The sequence below is a fragment of the Cynocephalus volans genome, chromosome 12 (genome assembly GCF_027409185.1).
Source record: "Cynocephalus volans isolate mCynVol1 chromosome 12, mCynVol1.pri, whole genome shotgun sequence".
In the NCBI taxonomy this organism is placed as follows: Eukaryota; Metazoa; Chordata; class Mammalia; order Dermoptera; family Cynocephalidae; genus Cynocephalus; species Cynocephalus volans.
The window spans coordinates 62,484,815-62,507,739 of record NC_084471.1 but is presented as its reverse complement, the minus strand read 5'-3'; the positions used below and the strand labels follow the sequence as shown (position 1 = coordinate 62,507,739).

Genomic DNA, 22,925 nt, shown 5'->3' with positions numbered 1-22,925 from the left:
GAATGGAAGACATTGTGGGAGTTCAGCAGTAGTGGGGGCCGGGGAGGAGTGGGATGATGTTGATGTGACCCTTCCTCTTCCCTCGGGGCTCTGGGCTTGATCAAGGTGAGTGGGCCTCTCAACCCACGAGCTAAGAGAAGGAATTCAGTATTCCCTCAGGCTTCCTGGGAAAGCTGTCTTCGGCCTGGAGGGCGGGAAGCATACAGCAGGGTCCTGGGAAAGTGAAGAAGAAAGTGACCAGCCCTCCAGTCCGGAGGGGGAGTGAAAATTGGGTGGATGAATAGAAGTTGTTGCCAGTCTGGGAGATTCAGTATGTTTTGGCTGAGGAGTCTTTTGGCTGGTGGAAAAACCTGGCTTGATGTGGCCCCAGGGAAGAGAGTTGGACTGAAGGTGGAGACTGCTCTGATATGGGAAGCAGAGCAGAGCTTTTTTCTTTCTTTGAGAGTTTTTAACTCTGTTTAAACCATATATTCGACGCCACTACCACCCTGTCATTTTTAAAAAGTGTGTTCACTTCCCATTCTGCACAACCTCAGTATCCCTATTTGTGGAAAGAGAAAAATCAGGCACTTACCAATAGCCATCTGGGAGCAAGTTGTGGGGGTCACAGAAGGCATCAATCTAGAAAGAGGCAAGAGATGAGGGAGGGGATTGAAATAGTTTAGTACTGGGATTTGTTTGTTTATTTTTAGAACCAATGCTTTTCTTTTTACTATGATTCTTTCCATCCCACATTGTTCCTCAAAGGCCCTTCTAGCATAAAGATTTCAAAAAATTGCCCCCCCCCCCCATCCCCATATACGCACCGATACTCCTCACCCACCCACCCACCACCAGCTCTCACAAGCTGCCACGCAGCTGACTGGGAAAGAAAAGGGAGCGGGCTCCTCCGGGAGGGGGAAGCGAGAAGGGTGGTGTCTCTAAGGGATTTAACCTCCTACCCTCATTGACATGACGCCACCCCCTCGCTCCAAAGACTGGGACGGCGCCTCCATTTTTGTTTTGGGGAGGAATGGCAGGAGCTCGTGGATAGAAGGGGTCAAAGGAAACGGTGGTTATCACCTTTGAGGGGAAAAGGGGTGCTATCCTCCCTCCTTCCCTTTCCTTCAGTCTGCACCCCCTGCAACCCCCCACCTTCTCCAGGTCTCCCCCCCGTCTTGTTGCTAAGGCCCGGACCGTCATCCCAGCAACAGCCTCAGTCATGTGACCGGCAATGGCGGCGCTGACGAGAGGTAGGTGAGCCCGGCGCCCCCCACACCCACCGCGCGCCCCCCGGGTCCTGCTCGCACCCCTCGCACGCCCCCAGCTCCCCCTGTACCCCCTCCTCCCTCCGCGCGCGGCGCCAGAGGTCCCCCTCCGTGCCCGGCTGACCATCTTCTAGCACCCTCCAGCTTTGGCCTCTATTTGGGGGTTCTGAGGGCCGCGACTGGACCGACATGCACCCCCACCCAGTGGGGGGCTCGGGGATTACGGCGAGTGGGGGATGTGGGGAGTTGGTTCCTGGTCGGGTGTTGTAGGAGGTCTTGGGGGGAGGGGTGCAGCTGCCTCTGTGGATGTCCCCAGGGACCCTTGCCCTTCCCGGCTGTCCCTGCCGCCGGCCTCTGTTTGGAGGGAGGGACTGGCCCCGTGTCCGGCCTGGGTTGCCCCAGAGGAACCACAGACCCAGAGTAAACTGTAGCCCCGCCTCCCTTTTCTGTGCCAGCAGGACTTGGAGCTAGGACACCTCGGTCCTCGGTCCTCTTTGATGGGGAGGGGGGTGTTCCACCGTGGAACTGTGTATGGGCTGAGGCTCTAGGGTTCCAGCGTCACTTTCTGAATCTCGAGGTGCATCTGGCCTTGAGGGGACTATGACGGAGGCACAAACGGACAGCCTCTCCTTTTTGGATCATTCAAGAAATTGAGGTCACACTAATGGTCCTCTTTCTATTTGAGCTGCATTTGGAGGTGTTGTGGGGACAGCCCAGTCGCTGAATGTGACAGGACTCGGGAAACATCAGGCTCTTCCAGCTGAGCCCCTGCTTGAGCCCCGCCCCTCCCTAAATGCTAGACTAGGAAGCTGACAGGCAGGGCAGCATGTGCTGGCTTTAAAAGGTGACAATGAGAACTTTGTTATTGCAGGGGCTGCTGCCACTTTGTTCGCATCCCTAAAGGACTTCAGCAGAAGGGACTAAATTATCTCTCAAAGAAGCCTCCCTGGCAATAGGGGTTGGATTATTTGGGAATGTGGAGCAGGGCTAGGAGTTAAGGAGCATAGGATATATCCCTGTCCGTGTGATCTGAGGGAGGTGGCAAGAAAGACCTCCATCTCTGTGGGCTTTTTCTTTCCTGACTTCTCTTATCTGCGCACTAGACTTTCTTGAAAGCCTCAGAGCTGGGAAAGAAAAGAGGAAGGTTAGCACGTTGAAGTTCCTTCTTTAGCAACTTGGGGAGAGGTTGGGGATGGAATTTTGTCGGGGAGAAGGAGAAAAAATGGAAGAGGAGTTTTGTTTCTGGGCTGTCTGGGGGGAAATGTTAACATTTGCCATTACAACTCTTTATTCCCTCCCTTCCCCCAGTCCTGGTTAGCTGAGTGTGGAAATAGCGGGATTTCTGCTGCCATATTTTTCGATGGGCTTTCCAGGTAACTGCCCCGCAAGAGAACCTCAATTTTCACCCTTAAATTGGTTCCCTTCATTCTATGTTCCAAGTAATGCCTGTCTAGTAACTTACATGCAGGTTTCTGTCTCTGTTAATGGGCTGTTGAGTTGGAGCCTGTGGTGATTGGGGGAAGGGGCTTCTCACTTTCCCTCCTTTTCTTTTCCACCCCACCAGGTCACACAGCCTACAAGTGAGGAGCAGGGAAAGAAAGAGTGAGACTGCATGCCAATTCTAAGCTCTTCAGGATCAAAGTGAGCAAAAAGATGGGTCGAAAGTCTCCCTCCCCTTTAAAGAGCCTATTTTTCACCTAGAGGAGGGAGGGGGCAGATTATTTCTGTGATCATGGAAGAAATGAAAGGAGAACCAAGACTGAGGCTTGGCTTAGATAATGAAGTTATGGAAACTTTTTTGCTCTTCAGTGGGTTCTGGGGTTTGGAAAATAAGGGGAGATAGAAAATGTATTTGGGGGAGGAGTTGGGGGTTGGACTTTGAGAGAATAGAGGTAATACAGTGTTTGGAAGGACCCTGAAGTAGGAAGCACTGATATTTGTCAAATGGGGACCTCCCACGCTGAGTCCCTTTCACCCTGGGGGCAGTGTCGTTCGTCCTGTCCAGAATGGCAGCCTGTGGAGGCACCTGCAAGAACAAAGTGACTGTCTCCAAGCCTGTGTGGGACTTCCTGAGCAAAGAGACCCCAGCCCGGCTGGCCCGGCTTCGGGAGGAGCACCGTGTGTCCATCCTCATAGATGGCGAGACTTCTGACATCTATGTTCTCCAGCTTTCCCCACAGGGCCCTCCCCCAGCTCCTCCCAATGGGCTCTACCTGGCCCGGAAGGCTCTCAAGGGGCTGCTAAAAGAGGCAGAGAAAGAGCTGAAGAAAGCTCAGAGGCAGGGGGAGCTTATGGGCTGCCTGGCTTTGGGGAGTGGGGGGGAGCACCCTGAGCTGCACCGCCCAGGCCCGCCCCCTCTCCGAGCAGCCCCCCTCCTGCCCCCAGGGGCACGGGGGCTCCCCCCTCCTCCTCCTCCCCTGCCCCCTCCTCTTCCTCCCCGCCTCCGGGACGAGGCAGAAGAGCAGGAGAGCACCTGCCCCATCTGTCTGGGGGAGATCCAGAATGCCAAGACATTGGAGAAGTGCCGGCATTCATTCTGCGAGGGCTGCATCACTCGGGCCCTGCAGGTGAAAAAGGCCTGCCCCATGTGTGGCCGCTTCTATGGGCAGCTGGTGGGCAACCAGCCCCAGAATGGGCGCATGCTGGTCTCTAAGGACGCCACCCTTCTACTGCCCAGCTATGAGAAGTATGGCACCATTGTCATCCAGTATGTCTTCCCGCCCGGTGTCCAGGGGGTAAGAAGACGACGACTTGCCCTTACCCTTTGGTTTTTCCCAAGCTCATTCTCTGACCTCGGAAAACTGGGAGAGGGTAGGTGTGTTTGTTAGATGTGATACAGTCTTGCCGTCTCCAGTATGCCTTCCTACCCAGTGCTGTGGAGCTAGGAGATCCTTTTGAGGCACAGCTTTTCCAACCCCATGACCCATGGCACACACGAAAATCAGATACGAGGGAAAGGAATTGCGTACTATTTCTTTGATGAACGTGGATGTTGACAAATAGGCAGAGGTAACTTCTGTGGAGATGGTGGCTCAGGTGCAGGCAGGCATGAGAAGGGATCTGAGCGTTATTACTCTGTTCCAGATTTATAAGAGAGTAAAACTTTGATGATGGTGGAAGGTAAAAACAGGAGTGGTGAAGGGCCTACAGGTGTCCTCCTGCTGGTCAAAAAGGAAGGAACATCCAATTCTGGTTGCAGAGGGATGAGGAAGCTCTGAAAAAGAGTAATAGAAAAATAGAACAGGTTAGACGGTCGCAGAAGCATCAGGAGTGTTTTCAGGTGGAGAAAGGAAGGCTGAAAGAGAAATTATTCTCAGTCTTCACATTTCTGCTGAGTTATCTGGAGAGTAAGGACCATTTATCTTCCATCACTTCTGAGAATCCATTTGTTGCTGAATTTAGACTTGAGGGATTGAGACAACAGAAAGAATTGCTTAACAATAAGGATTATGTCCAGAAACAGGCTCTTGCTGCCCAGGCCCTAGAGTCTCTCCCTCCCTGGAAGGCTGTCAGCCTGCTGCTGCCCTGTCAGTGTTAGCTGGGAGTGCACAGGCAGAAGGGTGGCAGGATGACCCTCCATTGGCATCTGGGTCTTCACATGTCCAGCTGCTCACTGCCTACTCTGCTTCCCCTTCCTCCCAGGCTGAACACCCAAACCCAGGAGTTCGGTATCCTGGAACCACACGGGTGGCCTACCTCCCGGACTGCCCTGAGGGCAACAAGGTGCTGACCCTGTTCCGCAAGGCATTTGACCAGCGTCTCACCTTCACTATCGGCACGTCCATGACCACAGGGAGACCGAATGTCATCACCTGGAACGACATCCACCACAAGACCAGCTGCACAGGGGGACCCCAGCTGTGCGACACCTCTTCATTCCCCTTCCCTTGGCTCCTCCCCTTTTCTCCATTTCCATGGAGGAAACATCAACCCCCTCACCCTGGGAGCCTCCTAACTGGAGAGGACCACCCCCAAGTTGTTCAACCGTCTCTTCCATCCCAGTCTCTCCTAAACATGTTACCTGGTCCTGATGTGCCCAGCTTAACCTACATAGATTAGCAGAATTGGGCTAAATTATCTTGGGTTTGGAGGTCCCCCCTTGGGGCAGGAGGGAAGGGGGTTCTGAATGGGCTCTCTCCTGAGCCACCCAGAATGAGGGTGAGCATGGGGATGATATGAGCAAGCCCAAACCACTAACCCCGACCCTCATTTCTCTTTGCTCCCAGGTTTGGGTACCCAGACCCCACCTACCTGACCCGGGTGCAAGAGGAATTGAGAGCCAAGGGTATCACAGATGACTGAAGGATCCCTTTTGCAAAGGCCTCTGCCATCCTCTACTAGGACCCAATGGAAGCCTCTGTTCTCCTTTTTCCCCCTTTCTCCCCATACCACACAAATAGGGGACCTGTCTGACTGGGGAGGGAGTTCAGAGGGGGAGGGGGCAATCCCTTCCCTTGTCCCCTGCTGGCCAAATGCTTCAGTGCAGTGTGAGCCACTCCCTTCTGGTAGAGGCTGATCTCCAAGGTTCTGCACCCCCCTCCCCATGTACATAATTCCCACCCCTTCCATTGCCCTTGGCTTTTTTCTGGTATGTGCTGTGCTCCAGTGACTAAGCTGAGAAAGGACCTGGGTGGGGAGGAGAGGGTCTCTTGACACTCCCACCTCCACCCACTACTTCACTGCTGAACTTCTGGTGTGGGGGAGGAGGAATTGGGCTTGATGTGAGCCCCCCATGGAGCCAGCTCTGTGTGTATTCATCAGATACAATTCTTCAACCTTAACCTTGTCCTTTCTCTCCCTTGTCTATGTCTCTGTCAGTCTCTCTTTTTCCCGCTCTTCTCTGCCCCCTATAAGGAGCCTCCTTACCCTCCCTGTTCTGGAATCGCCGCCAGACTGTAGCTTTTAATTTAATAAAAATAAAGTAAAATATGCAACTCTCTATGCCCGACCCGTTCTGTTCCATTGACAGGGTGAGGGTGGAGGTGGTGTGGGGAGCAGGAGAAGAGAAAGGGTGGTGATGGGGAAATATCCGAGTGCCTTCGCTGTCCTTCTGCCTCCTGGGAATCTGGGGAAACGGGATACACTTAGTGGGCTTTGCAATAACACTGCGAAGCCCTGGGTCACGCTTCGATGTTGGAATCAGGATTCAGAGGGGTTTGTTTGTTGTTGAACTATGGTTATAGAGAAGGAACAACCCTACCCACTTTGCGAAGTTTGGCTGGGGTGGGAGTGGGGGCGGAGCCGGGCAGGGGGCGGATTCAGCAGCAGCAACTCCCCGGACGCGCGCAGGCCTCAGAGCCCCCCAGCTTCCGTGCCCCCTCGGCCCTGAAACTTGGATCAGGGTAGGGGTCCAGCATGAAGCCCCCGGACCGCCCCGCCCCTGGCCGCACTGACCGGATACTGGGGGTTATGGGGGGCATGCTGCGCGCATGCGCCTTACCCGGGCAGGAGGGGGTAAGAAACCGGGGCCGCGGTGGGGTCTCGGGTCTTTAGGGGCCTTCAAGAGGGCTACATCCCACAACTCGATTTACCCGCAAACAGGAGTTCTGCGGGCCAGTCGCAGAAACCCACGAGTTCCCTTACGAGGGCATAGCCACATTCTGGGCGACCCTTTTTATGACAATGTGGATTTTGACAGGAGAGAGAAGGGGAATGGGGAGGTCAAGGCTACCTAGGAGGACGGGTTCCTTACGGTCATTCTGTCCCTGCAGCCCCCGAAAAGAAGCCCCCTAGGGCTGGGGTGTACCGAGCCAGAGTCTGACTGTACGGAGGGGGATCAGAGAGGGGAGAGCGAACGTGAGGTCCTCGCCTGGGCTCTGCAGCCCGGTAAGAAGCTGGGGGTGGGGTGGGGTGGGGTGGGGCACAGCTTGTTGTCCTGCGCAAAGTGGCGAATTCAAAATTATTCTGCTCTTATTAGCATAAAGGCTCGCATCTAATTTGCATGAGGCCCATTTAATCGCAGAGACCTCTCCGCTTCTCCTTGCCCTCTAGTCCGATGTGTGTCCCCCACCTCAGCCTGTCCCGAGCCCCCGCAGGCGGAGTGTCCCCGCGCCCCACCCCTGGACCCTTGCCAGCCCGGGCTCCAGGACTTCGCCTTAATTGGTGATTAGTCTTAGCTGGAGTCCCGGGGCCTGGAGGAAAGAAGGGTCCGGCAAGAGGGCGGCACCTGGGCTGTGTTCCCCACAAAGAGCTCCCAATACACGCACCCCCACCGGCGGGCCTTGTACACCCCCGCACGTCCGGGAACAGCCCCAACCCCAGGACATCTTCGCACAGGCCAAGGCCCCATCCACCCAGTCCTTCTCTACTGCAGAGGACGAGGGGCAACCCAGACGGACTCCGCCGCCGGGCTTAACCCCCACCCCGGCGCTCCGCAGTCAGAACTCAAGATGCTGGAGGGAGGGGAGCCCGGGGCGGGGGAGCCCGGGCTGGGGAGGAGGGGCGGAGGCGCTGAGGACGTGGAGTGGGAACGTGGTGTGGGCGCCTGGGGGAGGGGGCTTGGGGCGGGAACCGGGCACAGGCCGGAGGGGGAACGCGAGGGAGAGGGCGGAGCTGGGCCGCAGAGGCCCCTCCCCGTGGCGGCACCGCGGCCGGGCCTGTTATTCGGCTCGCTGCTCGGCCGGGACCCGCGCAGCACCAGTGGCTCGGCGGGTCGGCCCCCGCCCCTTCCCCCTCCTGGGCCTAGAGCCACCCCGAGCCAGAGGCCGGAGACAGAGCTGGAGCGGCTGCCGCATCCCGGCCAGCCTCCCCCTCCACCCCTCCCCCCAGCTGGACATCTGGACCCTGGGCCCCGCACCGACAGGGTTCCGGAAACCCTCCCCGCCCAGCTCGGCGGCCGGGCCCCGCACCGCCCCCTCTCCAGAGCCCCCAGCCCTTCTCCGGACCAGACTTCCGCCTACCCCTGGCCCCCCCCTCCCTGTTCCCTCTCTCCCACCCTCTCCCAGCCTGGACCGGGGTAGGAGGGAGGGGGGGTGTGCGCCCTGCGCCGTCCCCGCCCCGACCCCCGTGATTCCCCCTGCATGGCCGGCCCGGGTGGGAAACGCGGGGGGGCCCGGGCGCCATGCGGGGGGGGCACAAGGGGGGTCGCTGTGCCTGTCCCCGTGTGATCCGAAAAGTGCTGGCAAAATGCGGCTGCTGCTTCGCCCGGGGGGGACGTGGTGAGTTCGAGGTCGCAAAGGCCCAGTGTTGAGTGGGGGGCGGGCTGGGGGATTAAGGCATCTGTTTGCCCTGGCCCTAGGGACTTAGAGCTGGAGAATGTTAAGTGTGTTTTCCAGGAACGTGACTTAATAGATGCTCTCTAAGGTTCCTCTGCCTCCAGATTTCTATTAGTTCAAGTTAAGGAAATTGGGGAAGGGGCAGGAGACTCTTACCTCTCTCCCATCTTCAACTGGATATGAGAAAAACCCACCCACAATTCCCTTAGGCCTAGAACTGTGTATCCTCCCTCAAATCCTTTTGCTGGGAATCTACTTCTGAAGAAGGGCAGGGGAATGGAAGAATGAGGAATGAGGGCTACAAGGGGCTTTATAAGGAATCGAATCTCTCCCTGAGTTCCTCTGTCTGTGAGTCCAGGCCAAAGATAACCCTAATGAGCTCTCTCCTCACTGGCCCCCTCTATTGGGTCTGTGCATGCCTGGGGAAAGTGGGCTGCAGAAGTCTTTTCTTTTTATAGTGATTACTGCAATTGGTGGAGGAGGGGTCTGGGGGTAGCAGATGGACTCTTAGCTCTTTTTCTCCCCCCCTTTCCTAGAGAATGGTCTGTACCCATTGGAAAGGGGAGGATTTGTGGGAGAGCAGATGGCCACCCCCAGCTTTTAGTGTCTGCCCAGATGGCTGCCCCCACCCCCATATCTGTGCTATTAACTTCATGGGGAACCTCCACATGTAACTGGGGGTTCCAGGCCTGGGGAGCCGGCTGTTTACTGTCCTTCCTCCCAAGGGTACCCTGGTGAATTTTTCTATCCTGGCCTACTCAAATGAGGATGACAGGAGAATGAGCCCTAGGAGAGAGAGGCTGAGCATTTTGGAGAGATCTTGGGAGTTCCCTGGGACCCTGAGTCTGGAGCTGTGGCAATATCTATCACTCACCTATTTTCTTTTTTCCCCCATTAGAATCCTATTCCATTGCTGGCAGTGAGGGGAGTATATCAGCTTCTGCTGCCTCGGGTCTGGCTGCCCCCTCTGGCCCCAGCTCTGGCCTCAGCTCTGGCCCCTGTTCTCCGGGCCCCCCAGGGCCAGTCAGTGGCCTGAGGAGATGGTTGGATCATTCCAAACATTGTCTCAGTGTGGAAACTGAGGCAGATGGTGGTCAGGTGGGACAATATGAGGTGAGCAGAAAATGCCACAGAGACATGTAAGACATCCATGAAGGACACTGGGGGAGAGGACAAGTTGGGGCCGCTTGTCATTGGGGAGACCCAGCTATTGTCCCTGACCTCTGCAACCTGACCTCTGGCCCCCAGAACTGGATGCTGGAGCCAGCTCTAGCCACAGGAGAGGAGCTGCCAGAACTGAGTTTGCTGACCACCTTTTTGGAGGGGCCTGGAGATAAGACACAGGTACGAAGAAATGGGTCTGAGAGGCTCCCCTCATCCAAGAGGCATTCATTTGCTTACCCTAGAATGTTCTTTTCTTCCAGCCACCCGAAGAGGAAACTTTGTCTCAAGCTCCTGAGAGTGAGGAGGAGCAGAAGAAGGCGGCTCTGGAAAGGAGTATGTAAGTGTCCACCTTCCCCTCTCCACCAACTGCACAACTTTCAGAAGACTATTCCTCACATCTTAGATGAAACTCCCTCTGAGGTTGGCTATGGTGATGAAGGGGCTTCTAGTCTAGGAGGGAGGAACTGGCTAAACCACGGGTGTGCCTAGACTCTGAAGTGGAGGCACCCTCCTGCTCCCTTCCTAGGTATGTCCTAAGTGAACTGGTAGAAACAGAGAAAATGTACGTGGACGACTTGGGGCAGATTGTGGAGGTAGCTTCCTTTACCCCTTCCCAGCCCTGGCCCACCAGCCCTTTCCCTCTGCCCAGGGGTATTTTCAGGAGATGGCTCGGTGCTCCTCTGTTCCACGCTCCCAGTCCCCTCTACTTCTGGACTTGTTGGGAGGGGGTGTCCCACCAGGACTGGTTACACATACTCATGCACCCACCCCAACCTTCCCACAGGGTTACATGGCCACCATGGCTGCTCAGGGGGTCCCCGAGAGTCTTCGAGGCCGTGACAGGATTGTGTTTGGGAACATCCAGCAAATCTACGAGTGGCACAGAGAGTGAGTGGTGGAGCCCTGAGAGTCAGGTGCTGGGGAGGGATACTCATCTGGTTGTCTCTGTATCCCAACCGTGGGTCCATCATGACCTAAGGAACATTTGGAGAAATTTTGTAGGGAGCACTACTAGGGCAGACAGCTGGAAATTAGGGGGTGTGGGGCAGGTGGAGGTTCTGAAATGCATTTGACTTGCCTTTCTCTGCCAACCCTCCAGCTATTTCCTGCAGGAGCTACAGCGATGTTTAAAGGATCCTGACTGGCTGGCTCAGCTATTCATCAAACACGTGAGGCTTGAGAGGGTGGGACTTAGGTAGAGGGGCTTGGCGATGTGTCAGGGCTCTCTGGAGATGTGCCCTCCCTCCACACCCACTCTACTCTCTTCAATGTTATATGCCTGTTAGGAGCGCCGGCTGCATATGTATGTGGTGTACTGTCAGAATAAGCCCAAGTCAGAGTACGTGGTGTCAGAGTTTGGGGACAGCTACTTTGAGGTCAGTGGCTGAGGTGCCTTGGGGGAAACAGGACAGAATCAGCATGAGCAGGCTTTCCGGGCTGCATAACCATCGTGTCCCTGTCCTCAGGAGCTCCGGCAGCAGCTGGGGCACCGCCTACAGCTCAATGACCTCCTCATCAAACCTGTGCAAAGGATCATGAAATACCAACTCCTGCTCAAGGTCAGGACCACCTCGTCCCTGGGAGCATAGCCCACTGGTGTAGCCGTGTTTCCTCATTCATCTCCCCAGGGTTCTTAGGGCTTCCTCAGACTTCCTGGGGGTCCTTACCTGTGTCCTTAGGGGAGGATGTGGAAGCTTCTGAGAATGTCCTCATGATCTCCTTGAACATTTCTTCTCCATGTCTTAGGATTTTCTCAAGTATTACGGTAGAGCTGGGATGGATACTGAAGAGCTGGAGGTGAGGACTCTCAGATCTTCCAGGACGTACCATGTATACCTTATCCTCTTAGTCCTGGGGGTTTCCCCAGCCCCTTGGGTGGTTTAGAGCTGTTTGGTTTTTCCGGGGAGGCTGGCTGGGGTCAAGACATGGTCTGAAGAGGCAGCTGGCTGAGGGGGCCTCTTTCCCAATAATGACTGTCTTTGCCCAACAATGCTTTTCTTTACCTGTGTCCCAGCAAGCTGTGGAGGTCATGTGCTTCGTGCCCAAGCGCTGCAATGATATGATGACTCTGGGGAGACTGCGGGGATTTGAGGTATGGAGATTGGCCAGGAAACTGGTGGCCCAGTGCTATTCTGTCCTAATCTCAGCACTCTGGGGGTTCTTATGGGGAATTATCTTCTCCTGGGGCTGACCCCATGGTTGGTTGGGAGCGTCAGGGGAGGGAGGGAGGAGCAGGGAGTTGCCTTTTTTCTCTCCTCCTTTCTCAAAGGCCACTATCCTTTGGTTCCAGGGCAAACTGACTGCTCAAGGGAAGCTCTTACGCCAGGACACATTCTGGGTCATGGAGCCCGAGGCTGGGGGGCTGCTCTCTTCCCGGGGTCGAGAGAGGCGCGTCTTCCTCTTTGAGCAAATCATCATCTTCAGTGAGGCCCTGGGAGGAGGAGTGCGAGGTGGAATGCAGCCTGGATATGTGTACAAGAGCAGCATCAAGGTGGGCAGGGGAAAATTGAGGGAGCGCTCTGATGGGTGGGATGAGGCCTCTGAGAGAATGTCTGGCTCTCAATTTGTTGGGATGGGGGCAGGAACCAGAGGGGGGCTGATGAATCTGGGGCTGTCTCCTATTTGTCTATTCAGGTGAGCTGTCTGGGACTAGAGGGGAACCTCCAAGGTGACCCTTGCCGCTTTGCACTGACCTCCAGAGGGCCAGAGGGCGGGATCCAGCGCTATGTCCTGCAGGCTGCAGACCCTGCAGTCAGTCAGGCCTGGATCAAGCAAGTGGCTCAGATCCTGGAAAGCCAACGGGACTTTCTCAACGGTGAAGCTCTCATCTTCCCTCCCCCACATGCCCTTTCAGCCCTTTGACCTCCTGAATCTCTCACTGCCCAGTCTCCAACCCCTGCTCTCTAACCCTGACTTTTCCCTTTCCCCTTTTATCCCTACTAGCTCAAGATGTGGTAACTCAGAATCCACTAAAGCCCCATGCAATTTACATTGGCTGACAGTCCTTAGGAGGGAAGGCAAAATGGGAGGATGGCACAAGCAGAGCCCCTAGGGAAGGGACCTGTCTGCTGTAACCCTCCTTTCTTTTCCTCTCTTTGCCCCAGCATTGCAGTCACCCATTGAGTACCAGAGACGGGAGAGCCAGACCAACAGCCTGGGGCGGACAGGAGGGCCTGGGGTGGGGAGCCCTGGGAGAATTCGGCCTGGAGACCGAGCCCAGGTCAGCACATACACACCCATCAATGGCTCTCTCCCCTCCCTGCTGCTGTTGTCCAAAAGGGAGGTGTCCAGAGCCTCCTTGCCCCTGGACACACAGGTATGAGGAATAAAGTCCCCTGGATGTAGGGGCTGGATGGGGAGGGCCTTTCTCATTCTGGGATCCCCAAATCTCCCTCCTCCATATCACTCCTTTCTTCTACCAACTTCCTTTTGTCTGCACCTTCCTCCTTCCATCCCTTACTCTCCTTCCTTCCAGTTTAACTCTGGGAGAAGCCGATAGTCTCAGATAGTCTAAGATATCTGGCAAGAGGAGGTAGCTTGGCTAGGGGCTCATACTGAAAAGAGGAGTGAGGGTGGTTTCCTGACCTTTTTTGATCCTCTGACTTAAATCTTTCTTCAGGCCCTCAGTGAAATTCCCCAGGCTCCTCATGACTCTCCTCCAGTCCCTCCAACTCTGAACACCCCTCCCTGCCAGGCAAGACTTGCCAAGCTGGATGAAGATGAGCTGTAACTGTTGAAGGCCATGGGGGTGGTGTTGACTCAGCTACCTGTTCTCCAAGGAGCTTCAGGGCAGACCTTCTGGCACCACTCCATAATTCCTCCCTCTTGTGTGTCTGGAGGGTGGGCAAGGCTGGGAATGATATCAACTTGGAGGAGAGTACCTAGACCCAAAAGGACTTCTTTCTACCCAAGGAACACAATTTCCTTCAGCTCCCACCCCTATGCATGCAACACAGTGCCCCCAAAAGGAGGATATGTGGGTGGGCAGGAGGGCTGGGGTAGGGGCCAGATAGAAATTATTGGTTTTGTTTTTTATTTTGTTTTTCCTGTTTTCTGAGAATAAAGGTTTTGTTATATCACTCAGGCTGCTGTCTTGGCAGAGGGAAGGGAAGGCTGTAAGTGGGGGTAGATGGGGTGAAGTGCTATGGAAGAGATCAGCTGGCCCCAGTCAGTTGAGGAGGGGGGTGGTGAAAGGAGAAGGGCACAGGGTATAAGATAAAAGATGTTGATATCTTTGTCCCTCACCAGCAGTTGCAGCGTCTCTCAGCCCAGACCTGGGGCTTTGAGCCACTGGAAAACCCTAGATCCCTGATGTATCCTCCTCTTTAACCAGCCCTTCTTTCCTTCCCATCCACCCTCTGGTCTAGACCCCACCAGAAAGCCCAGTGTAGTGTGACTCCCCATCACTCTCCCAACGTCCGGATACTAAAACACAAAATGCCCAACATACCTCTCCTTCTGAGGCTTCCATGTTCAGCTGAGGGAGAATGGGATAGTGGAGAGAATCCTGGGAGCTGTGGTGCCTTCCTGGCTCTAGGTTTCCTTATCTTTGCTGTCTGGGAGGTCATAAGGTATGTCCATACTGAGCCGGAGGGATTCTTCTTCAAAACACAGATCCAAGAGTGTAGAGCCCGAGAGTTACCACCCTTCTCAACCTCTGAGACAGCCCCTGGAACAGAGAGCTAAACATGCAGAGATCCATGCCCAGATGCCCTGTCCTGGGTCCTTGTGCATCTGTGTGTCCACTGTGTCCATTTGTCCCCTGGGCTCGGTCACGTGCACTTGGGCTTCCTCAGCAGACAATAGACTGCTGGGGTGAGAGGGTGAGGAGGAGCTGGGTCCTCCCTGAGGAACCCGAGGTCCCTCTGCCCGACAATGGGGGGAGGACAGGACGTAGGGCCCAGATAAGACTTCTGGGATCTGTAAGGGGGGGGGACAGGATCTGTAAGGGGGGGGACAGGACGTAGGGCCCAGATAAGACTTCTGGGGAACAATAGGAGAAATTGAAGAGAGGAGACCCGCCCTCACTGTACCGCACCCCCAGAGCTTTGGGGTCAAGGGCTGGGGTACCAGAGGGTGATGGGTAGGGGTGCAGAAGATTCTTGTGTATGGAGGAGGGGATAGTGGCAAATAGGATTCTAGAGCTCAGAATCTTTGTATTTCTTTAGGGACTGCAGGGATACATGAGGTGGGTGGGTGACCCCTTTGTACTTGGTTTAACCACATATTTGTATTTTTGAGTGCCTACTTTGAGAATAGCATTTTTTGTTTGTTTGTTTTTTTAAAAAAAGATGACCGGTAAGGGGATCTTAACCCTTGACTTGGTGTTGTCAGCACCACGCTCACCCAGTGAGCTAACTGGCCATCCCTATATGGGATCCGAATCCAGGGCCTTGGTGTTATCAGCACCACACTCTCCCACGTGAGCCACAGGCCGGCCCTGTGAATAGCATTTGAATGTAATAAATAGTGCTTCAGCTTTTTTTGGCTCCTAAGAAATAAAATCAGTTCAGTATTTACCCTGAGGCCCTGCACTAGGCCCAGCCACTCCCTGCAGAGGTGTGGGGCAGTGGTTCTCTGTCCATTTCTCTGTCGGATACATGTAGCTCCTTCCCATCTTAGTAGTTTGTGAAAATGCTGAGGCCAATAGAGCCCCTTAAACTTTCTTGGAGCAAACTGTGCCACATGAACATTTGGATCTGGGATGGGGTCTAATGGGTACTGGACTTTCTTGCTCTGGTGAGGAGAATTCAGCGGCTCAGGGAAGAACCAATGATCCAAGAGGAGCCAGCTTCTGTCTCAGTCCAAAGTGCAGATGGGGAAATGAACCGGGAGTGAAGAGGTGGGATCAAAAGGCTTAGGAGTGGTAAATAGTGGGTGCTGGGTGTTGGGAGTGCGCTCGTCTTTTGACCTATCTCTGATTTCTATACTTTTCCACAGCCACCCCCCCATAGCAGGCCCCAGAGCGAGCGATCCCATCCGGCCAAGGATGTCTGAGGGAACGCCTAACAGAGAGACTCTGCCTCCCCAAGCCTCAGCTCTCGCCTGACCGAGAAGGTCCCCAAGAGAGGGCGCCCTCCAAGGCCGATTGGACCCTGCTTCATGGAGGCGGGACTCGGGCTAGCGGGCGGAGGGGTATTTAAGCCCCGGCGGAGTTGGAGGTGGTCAAGGGCAAAATGAGTGGGCTATTGGGCGTTAGGACCTGCCCTGGCCCGGGAGAGACCTCCGACCTTAAGTCGCTCCTGGGCACCAGGCTCAGGGAACCTCTCACCGAGGCTCGGTTCCAGCAGCTCTTCGGGAGCGCAGAGCAGGAGCCTGGGCTACCGGCGGAGACCCGCTTACCCCGGCTGTGGAGGCTGTGGAGGCGGCGGGCCGGAGCTTGTTCCGGGCCGGGGGCGTGGCGCCTGCTGCTGGCGCGGCTGCCCCCTCTGCGCTGGCTGCCCCACTACCGCTGGCGGGCCTGGCTGCTCGGGGATGCGGTGGCCGGAGTGACCGTGGGCATCGTGCACGTACCCCAGGGTGAGAGGCCCCCACACCAGGCTGTCAGGAGCCAAGCTATAGAGGGCTTCGGGGAGGAGGCGTGGGAAGTTGGCGATCCGGCAGCGAGGTGGTGGGTTAGTGTCGCTGGAATTCTGAGAGAGGGACCTGAGACCAAGTGCAGGGTAAGGACTATGGAGCTCCAGCACATCCCTACCCCCATCTCCCCTCATCTGCGCAATCCTGCGAGAAGCCTTGGACACGTGCCGGCTCAGGGAACTGGAGAGAGACGCAACGCCTCGCCCCCAGGACTCTGGGCCGACACGGATCTGTGACCTTGTCCGCCCCACGACCTCCCACCGAGGCCCATTAACCCCTCGGTTCCCTCGTGTAGCACGATTTAGTGTCCTGGATGCTAGCTTCTAAGAGTGTGGGAAGGGGGCAGGTCAAAATCTCCCAACCCCTCACTCACCATATACCTTTCCTTCTACTTCTTCCCCAGGCATGGCTTTTGCCCTCCTGACCTCCGTGCCCCCAGTGTTCGGACTCTACACTTCTTTCTTTCCAGTCCTCATCTACAGCTTGCTGGGTACTGGGAGACACCTGTCCACAGGTGAGTGATGAGGGACTTCCAATGACACCTCTCCTCCGTGGGGTGAAAATGGACAGGGTTTGAGCCTTCCCTTCTTGTAAGCTCCCTAGCTCTTATTTCCCTCTTCACCTCTCCCGCCTTCCCTTTCCTCCTTGCTGCAACCCTACCTGGAAACACTGACTTAGGCAATGCTTGCTGGAGTGGGTGCAAACAGGTGGGCGTTTACTTGGTGTTTTTCTCCCCGCGAAATTTGCTTAAAATGAACATCTGCGGGACTTGGAAAGGGAAGAAGAGATGCACTATGCCCCAAAGAAGCACTCAGTCGGCAGGGAGTCTCAGCAGGAGGCAGTTTTTACCCACTGGAGGGCCCTTCGTTCTTCCCTCCCCGCCAGTTCTCTGCTGCCGCACCGGCTCGTGGCCCCACGGTCCTCATGGAGGCAGCAGCCTTCTAGGAGAGCAGGGTCTGACAGCAGCATCCGGCTGGCCTCAGAGCCCCCAGAGCGCGGAGCCTGGGCTGTTGCTCTGCCCTGGGGAGCACAGCTGGTCATCTCTGCCTTTGTTTCCTGGCTGCAGGAACTTTCGCCGTACTCAGCCTCATGACGGGCTCAGCCGTCGAGCGGCTGGTGCCCGAACCCCTCGGGGGAAATCTGAGCGGAATCGAGAGGGAGCAGTTGGACGCTCAGCGGGTCGGGACGGCCGCGGCCATGGCCTTTGGGAGCGGGGTGCTGATGGTGAGGGAGGACCCGGTGAGGGCCCTGGGGGATTCACGCTGGGGGCCCCGGGGGAATTGGGCAAGGGGAGAGGAAGGGGCGAGCCTCCCGTCGGGTCCAGGGCAGCGGAGAAGCTGAAGCACTGCGCTCTGCTGGTCTGCTCCTCCTCCTGTTGGTGACTGTGCATTTTCCACCCCGCAGCTGGCGATGTTCGCGCTGCAGCTCGGCGTCCTGTCCACCTTTCTGTCGGAGCCTGTGGTCAAGGCGCTGACCAGTGGGGCCGCGCTGCACGTGCTAGTGTCCCAGCTGCCGAGCCTTTTGGGGTTGTCCCTCACGCGCCAGATCGGCTGCTTCTCCCTCTTCAAGGTGGGGGTGGGAGAACAGCGGAGAGAGGATTCTGGAGGTCCCGGGAAGAGGGAGACTCGAAGAGGGAGGAAGGACGGAGGGAGGGGGAGGGATATTGTGTGACTGGGGGCTGAGTAAGGGAAGTTAGAACCATGTGGCTGAATGAGGGCGCTGCGGAGGTGCCATCTCCTGAGGGCAGCGCAGAGGGCCTTGCCTCGGCCTGGTGGGTCCGCGCTGGGGGGCAGTCAACCCTGGCACGGGTCCCTGTGCTCACCGCCCCTGCCCGCAGACGCTGGCCGCCGTGCTCACGGCGCTGCCCCGGAGCAGTCCGGCCGAATTGACCGTCTCGGCGCTCAGCCTGGCGCTGCTCGTGCCGGTCAAGGAATTGAACGTGAGATTCCGAGACAGACTACCCACCCCGATCCCAGGGGAAGTCGTCATGGTGAGGATGGCCCCGAGCCGGGCACAGACCCTGCCCATCCTGTAGGAACTGGCCGCTGCCGCCCCCTTGTGGAATGCAGAGAGGTCACAGAGGAGAAGTCCTGCTGAAACACGTACTTTTCCAGGCCTCCTCCCCAAACAATTTGATCCTCCGGATTCCCCGCCTGCACGTTCCCACTTCTCTCACGGAGCCCCATTTAGCCCCTCAGAATGCTTTCTTCCTCACTAAAGCGCTCCCTTGCTTCTGTCTCACTGGCCACAGCACCTCCTCTCACCTCTCTCCTCACCGGGTCTTTCTCTGTAATTCAGTGTATCCACTCCCCCACCCCCGCCGCCACCCCCATTTCTCTCTCTCCCCGACTAAATAAATGTTCCGCGTCTGCACGCATATCCCATATATCCTTACATATAGTCCAGCTTCCCTACTTAGAATGGCTCAATTGCACCTCTTCATATCCAGGACCTCATAGGAGCCTCCCCTTTCCCCATCCATCTCTCTCCATAGTCCCAGGTATACATTATTCCTCTTTCCCATACCCACACTCCTTCACTCTAAATCGGTTGCCCGCACCCATCCCAAACACATTGCAGCTCCCCCAGCTGTTGGGCTATTGCCACCTTCTAATCCTTCATTATGATCCTCTCTCTGCTGAGCCCCTTCTGCCAGGGGCCCCATGCCTTAATTTGCTCTTTCCCAGGTGCTTCTGGCCTCTGTGCTCTGCTTCACCTCTTCCCTAGACACAAGATACAACGTCCAGATAGTGGGGCTGTTGCCTGGAGGGTAAGAGAGACTGAAAAGACACCAACTTTCTCTTCTCCCACCTCTCCACCAAAGCCTCCTCTTGTCCTGCCCTGCCCTATTTTCTCTGCCCTCCCTATCTCCTTGCAGCACCCAGCCCATCCTCACCGTGGACCCTTCCTTCCCTAGATTTCCCCAACCTCTCCTCCCCAACCTGGCTGAGCTGCCCAGGATTCTGGCCGACTCGCTGCCCATCGCGTTGGTTACTTTTGCTGTGTCCGCCTCCCTGGCCTCCATCTATGCAGACAAGTATAGCTACACTATTGACTCCAACCAGGTGTGACTCCGATGGTAGACCCCAACCTCATTCAAGAAACAACCCTCTAGTCTGACTCCCTTTTTGCCTTTGTCTTTCCCCTCATCTCACTGCATTTCTTTAGGAGCTTTTGGCCCACGGTGCCTCCAACCTCATCTCCTCCCTCTTCTCTTGCTTTCCCAACTCAGCCACACTGGCCACAACCAGCTTATTAGTGGATGCTGGTGGGAATACACAGGTAATGGGGCATCCTTGCATGAGGAGAAAGGATGGGACATTGAGGCCAGGGTGGTGGTAGTGGAGAAACAGGTGGAAGATTGGTAGATACCCAGGTGGCATCTATATAGAGGAGGATGCGAATCTGTGAGAGAGGTTGCATGAGGGGATAGGACTATCTAGATGAGAGAGAAGATAAGGTTCCATTAAGACCTTTGTGGGCTCTAAGCACTAAAAATGTTTATGGTGCCTCAGATGTAGTTCAAAATAAAAATGATACTAAACTATAAATTAAACTTAAGACACAAAATTCTGATTTTTTTCTCCATGAGGACATCTTTTAAAAGAAAAATCATATATACAAGTCTCCCCCTAATATTTTTTGGTTTCCCTTACTTTGCTGGTACCCTAAGCATGTGGTTAGCCTGCTTATAGGGTAATCCAACAGTGGCTTTTAAGGTGGAGATGGGCTACAAAAATAGGGAACTTACACTACATATATCTGGGGAGAGATTGGTGAATGATAGGCGTTTAATTGGGGGAAGGGGAGGGGTAGGAGTGAATGGCGGAATATCAAGAAGGGGGTTGAGGAGTGAGGAATATCTGTGTGGAAGGACGTTTGGGAGGAGGGAGACTTCCAAGGAAGATGAGGCAGAGTGGGCAGGGAGACCAGCTCTCACACGGAGATGGGAGAGGTTTCCTTCCTTCCTTGCTTCCATCCCTCCTTCCTTTCAGCTGGCAGGCCTCTTCTCCTGCATAGTGGTCCTGTCAGTGTTGCTGTGGCTGGGGCCCTTCTTCTACTATCTGCCCAAGGTAAGGAGCAGAGGTGACACGCGCATGGCTGGGAGAGGTGGCTATATCCCAGGACATTGGGGTAGTCAGCCTGCCTCCTCTGCCCTAAGGCTGTCCTGGCTTGCATCAACATCTCCAGCATGCGCCAGATGTTCTTCCAGATGCAGGAACTTCCACAACTATGGCGCATCAGCCGCGTGGACTTTGTGAGAAATGGCAGCATTACCCCCAGATCGCCCCCTCCCATCTTCCCAGCATCCCCAGCCTCTGCCCTGGACCAAAACTAACTGTCCCGGTCCTAACTTCTGCAACCCATCCACCACCAACACACATACCTCCTAATATCTGTTACTCAGAGACAAGGGAAAGGGTGAGGTTTAAACCCCTTAGACCTGAATATTTGTAACCTAAGTGACACAAGGTCTGGGGTCATTACATACGATGTATATCCTGTTGGATCCATCCTGTCTCTTCCTTCTGTCACGCTGTCTACTTTCTCCTGGGCCATCCCTCCATATCACCTGCCTTGGCAGTCACTGCCCTTGAACCCCGTTCCCTGGCAGTGATGGCCCGGCCTTTCTTCTGGGCAATCCACCTGCTTCTGTGTCCTACAGGCTGTGTGGATGGTCACATGGGTGGCTGTAGTGACCCTGAGTGTGGACCTGGGCCTGGCAGTGGGTGTGGTTTTCTCCATGATGACCGTGGTGTGCCGCACCCAGAGGTGGGCACAGAGATGAGCAGAGTCAAGAAGAGGGGAGGGGAGAGAACAGGGTGCTTGGGGTGACTCTCCAGTGAGGCTAGGCTGGGAATCTGACCCCATCTTCTTCCCTAGGGTGCAGTGCCTGGCTCTTGGACTGGCTGAGGGGACAGAGCTCTACAGGCCACTCAGAAAGAACCACAAGGTGGGTGGGCTACAGCCAAAAAAGGAAAGAAAGATTAGACCTGCTGTTTTTCTGACCCTCTGACTCCTTAGCTCCTCCAGGTCCCAGGGCTCTGCATCCTGAGCTATCCGACACCACTGTACTTTGGAACCCGTGGACAGTTTCGCTGTACCCTGGGGTGGCATCTGGGATTTGGAGAAGCAGGCAAGGTGAGGGAGCTTGGTCAAGGCAGAGTGTGGCTCCTTTGGAAGCGGGAGGAAGGTGGGTGTTCTGAGGGGTATCCTTGTGTTCAAGGGGTACAGGGTCATGCTTGTGTCTTGGGGGTGGTGACTGCCCTTCTCTACTTATAGGAGACTCGAAAGCCAGATGGCCCACCTGACATAGGTGAGATGGGATTATAAGGAGGGAGATTTGGGCAGGACCCACAGAAGCATCTGGATACTCCTGCCTTCTCCCATCCTAGTTGCTGAGCCTGTCAGAGTGGTGATCTTAGACTTCAGTGGTGTCACCTTTGCAGATGCTGCTGGGGCCAGAGAAGTGGTACAGGTGAGGGAGAGGGCAGGTTGAGGGGAAACCCCTTAACATCCCACTCATACCTTCTGATTTGGATTTAACTCGTCTCCTCCTCCCCCGCAGCTGGCCAGCCGATGCCAAGATGCTGGGATCCACCTTCTCCTGGCTCAGTGTAATGGTGAGAGGTGTGGAGGATGAAAGGGCCCAGCAACAAGGGAATGACTGGACATTTGGGGGAGGGAAAGGACACGATGTGGACGTAAAGCCTGAGAGCCTGACACCCTCCCCACACAGCCTCAGTGCTGGGGACACTGACCCGGGCAGGACTCCTGGACAGAGTGACCCCAGAACAGCTGTTTGTGAGTGTCCAGGATGCAGCTGCTCATGCCCTGGAGAGACTGGTAAGGGGGCAGTAACATCAGGAGTGAGAGCCAGGAGGTGCTGGGCTAAAGCAATTGAGTTGTGGGTGAGTGGCTGAAGATCCAGAGAGAGGGATTTGGGATGGGGGCTGAGGAGGAAAATCAAGAAGGAAGGGGTGGATTTAAGACCAAACCAGGGAGACTAAGCCAAGCTATGGGTGAAGAACTGAAGAGGTGAGGTCCCAAAGGGAGTGGTGTGCCCCTCAAAGTACTGCCAATCTCAGGCAAGGGAGAGGGGTACCCATATTCCCAACTAATCCCCTTTCTTTTCCAGGAGCTCACCGGCCCAAAGATTTGCACAGTGTGGGTCTGACCTGGTCACTTGGAGTGCAGAGGGCCCCAGCAATGTGTGAGGAGGGCCATGGCCCCTGAGTCCCCTTTCTTAATGTAACTAATAAAGTGAAGCTGAATGCCTCTGGAGTCCATGAAGTGAGTCTGGGTGTCTGCACACGGACCCTGGTGCCCCTTCCTCCGTGCCCACAGCATTGCAGAGACACAACTAAAATGGCTTTCACCATGTGTTCACCAGCCTCCACCTCAGTTCCAGAGTCACAAGTGCTCTCCCTGGGGGTGGGGCTGAAGCCGGTGCACAGAGTCCTGGATCCAGAGATGGGGGCAGAGGGCACAGCCTTGGCATTAGTGTTGGGGGAACTTCTCCACCCCCTCAGCCCCAAGGAGATGAGAGAAGAGTGTTTCTCTTTAGGTTCTTAGAGTCCCCCTGGGCTCTTTGGCACTTGGAAAGTTACTTCCCCATTTCCTGCCCCATGAAAATGGGGTGGGGGGAGGACTTGGCACTGGCTGTGGGAGAGGTTATGGTTCCATCAGGCCCCTGGGTGCTTGCAAAAAGGAGGGGTGTCAC

The 22,925-nt window shown here is 55.6% G+C and overlaps 3 protein-coding genes across 8 annotated transcripts; all 3 read left to right on the top strand.

The window, feature by feature from the left end:
• The first annotated feature begins 1,204 nt into the window (after positions 1-1,204).
• Positions 1,205-6,141, top strand: DTX3 (deltex E3 ubiquitin ligase 3). Of its 2 annotated transcripts, none has more exons than XM_063075896.1 (6): positions 1,205-1,232; positions 2,556-2,620; positions 2,812-2,888; positions 3,234-3,982; positions 4,890-5,107; positions 5,474-6,141. In XM_063075896.1, coding segments are annotated over exons 3-6 (1,044 nt in total). In that variant the 5' UTR covers positions 1,205-1,232; positions 2,556-2,620; positions 2,812-2,887; the 3' UTR covers positions 5,550-6,141. The 2 variants fall into 2 exon arrangements, with proteins under 2 accessions (XP_062931966.1, XP_062931967.1); XM_063075897.1 differs by lacking the exon at positions 1,205-1,232 and adding an exon at positions 2,321-2,391.
• A 459-nt stretch (positions 6,142-6,600) lies between these two features.
• Positions 6,601-13,599, top strand: ARHGEF25 (Rho guanine nucleotide exchange factor 25). 5 transcript variants are annotated; one of them, XM_063075624.1, is made up of 16 exons: positions 6,601-6,701; positions 6,959-7,073; positions 9,360-9,574; positions 9,710-9,805; positions 9,886-9,962; positions 10,152-10,218; positions 10,410-10,513; positions 10,725-10,794; positions 10,912-11,001; positions 11,092-11,184; positions 11,372-11,422; positions 11,640-11,717; positions 11,916-12,116; positions 12,260-12,440; positions 12,730-12,845; positions 13,245-13,599. In XM_063075624.1, the coding sequence occupies exons 1-16, from the start codon at positions 6,603-6,605 to the stop codon at positions 13,353-13,355; spliced, it is 1,764 nt and encodes a 587-aa protein (XP_062931694.1). In that variant the 5' UTR covers positions 6,601-6,602; the 3' UTR covers positions 13,356-13,599. The 5 variants fall into 5 exon arrangements, with proteins under 5 accessions (XP_062931694.1, XP_062931692.1, XP_062931693.1 ...); XM_063075622.1 differs by having other exon boundaries at positions 12,730-12,941; XM_063075623.1 differs by lacking the exon at positions 10,912-11,001 and having other exon boundaries at positions 12,730-12,941.
• A 2,202-nt stretch (positions 13,600-15,801) lies between these two features.
• LOC134361280 (solute carrier family 26 member 10-like) lies at positions 15,802-22,379 on the top strand. Its single transcript, XM_063076319.1, has 18 exons — positions 15,802-16,144; positions 16,605-16,715; positions 17,268-17,425; positions 17,606-17,770; positions 18,039-18,191; positions 18,889-18,971; positions 19,119-19,266; positions 19,370-19,483; positions 20,197-20,274; positions 20,364-20,459; positions 20,868-20,974; positions 21,086-21,155; positions 21,227-21,343; positions 21,485-21,518; positions 21,598-21,680; positions 21,771-21,825; positions 21,942-22,048; positions 22,341-22,379. The coding sequence occupies exons 1-18, from the start codon at positions 15,802-15,804 to the stop codon at positions 22,377-22,379; spliced, it is 2,061 nt and encodes a 686-aa protein (XP_062932389.1).
• The last annotated feature ends 546 nt before the right edge of the window (positions 22,380-22,925 follow it).

Excerpts from the sequence above, each read along its gene's own strand:
- DTX3 (XM_063075896.1), top strand. Across the intron at positions 3,983-4,889 it reads TCCCGCCCGGTGTCCAGGGG|GCTGAACACCCAAACCCAGG; the intron begins GTAAGAAGACGA and ends CCTTCCTCCCAG. Across the intron at positions 5,108-5,473 it reads TGCACAGGGGGACCCCAGCT|GTTTGGGTACCCAGACCCCA; the intron begins GTGCGACACCTC and ends CTTTGCTCCCAG.
- LOC134361280 (XM_063076319.1), top strand. The coding sequence starts at position 15,802 with ATGAGTGGGCTATTGGGCGTTAGGACCTGCCCTGGCCCGGGAGAGACC. Across the intron at positions 16,716-17,267 it reads TGGGAGACACCTGTCCACAG|GAACTTTCGCCGTACTCAGC; the intron begins GTGAGTGATGAG and ends TCCTGGCTGCAG. Across the intron at positions 20,275-20,363 it reads TCTTCTACTATCTGCCCAAG|GCTGTCCTGGCTTGCATCAA; the intron begins GTAAGGAGCAGA and ends CTCTGCCCTAAG.
- ARHGEF25 (XM_063075622.1), top strand. The coding sequence starts at position 6,603 with ATGAAGCCCCCGGACCGCCCCGCCCCTGGCCGCACTGACCGGATACTG. Across the intron at positions 11,423-11,639 it reads TGGATACTGAAGAGCTGGAG|CAAGCTGTGGAGGTCATGTG; the intron begins GTGAGGACTCTC and ends CCTGTGTCCCAG. Across the intron at positions 12,441-12,729 it reads CCAACGGGACTTTCTCAACG|CATTGCAGTCACCCATTGAG; the intron begins GTGAAGCTCTCA and ends TCTTTGCCCCAG.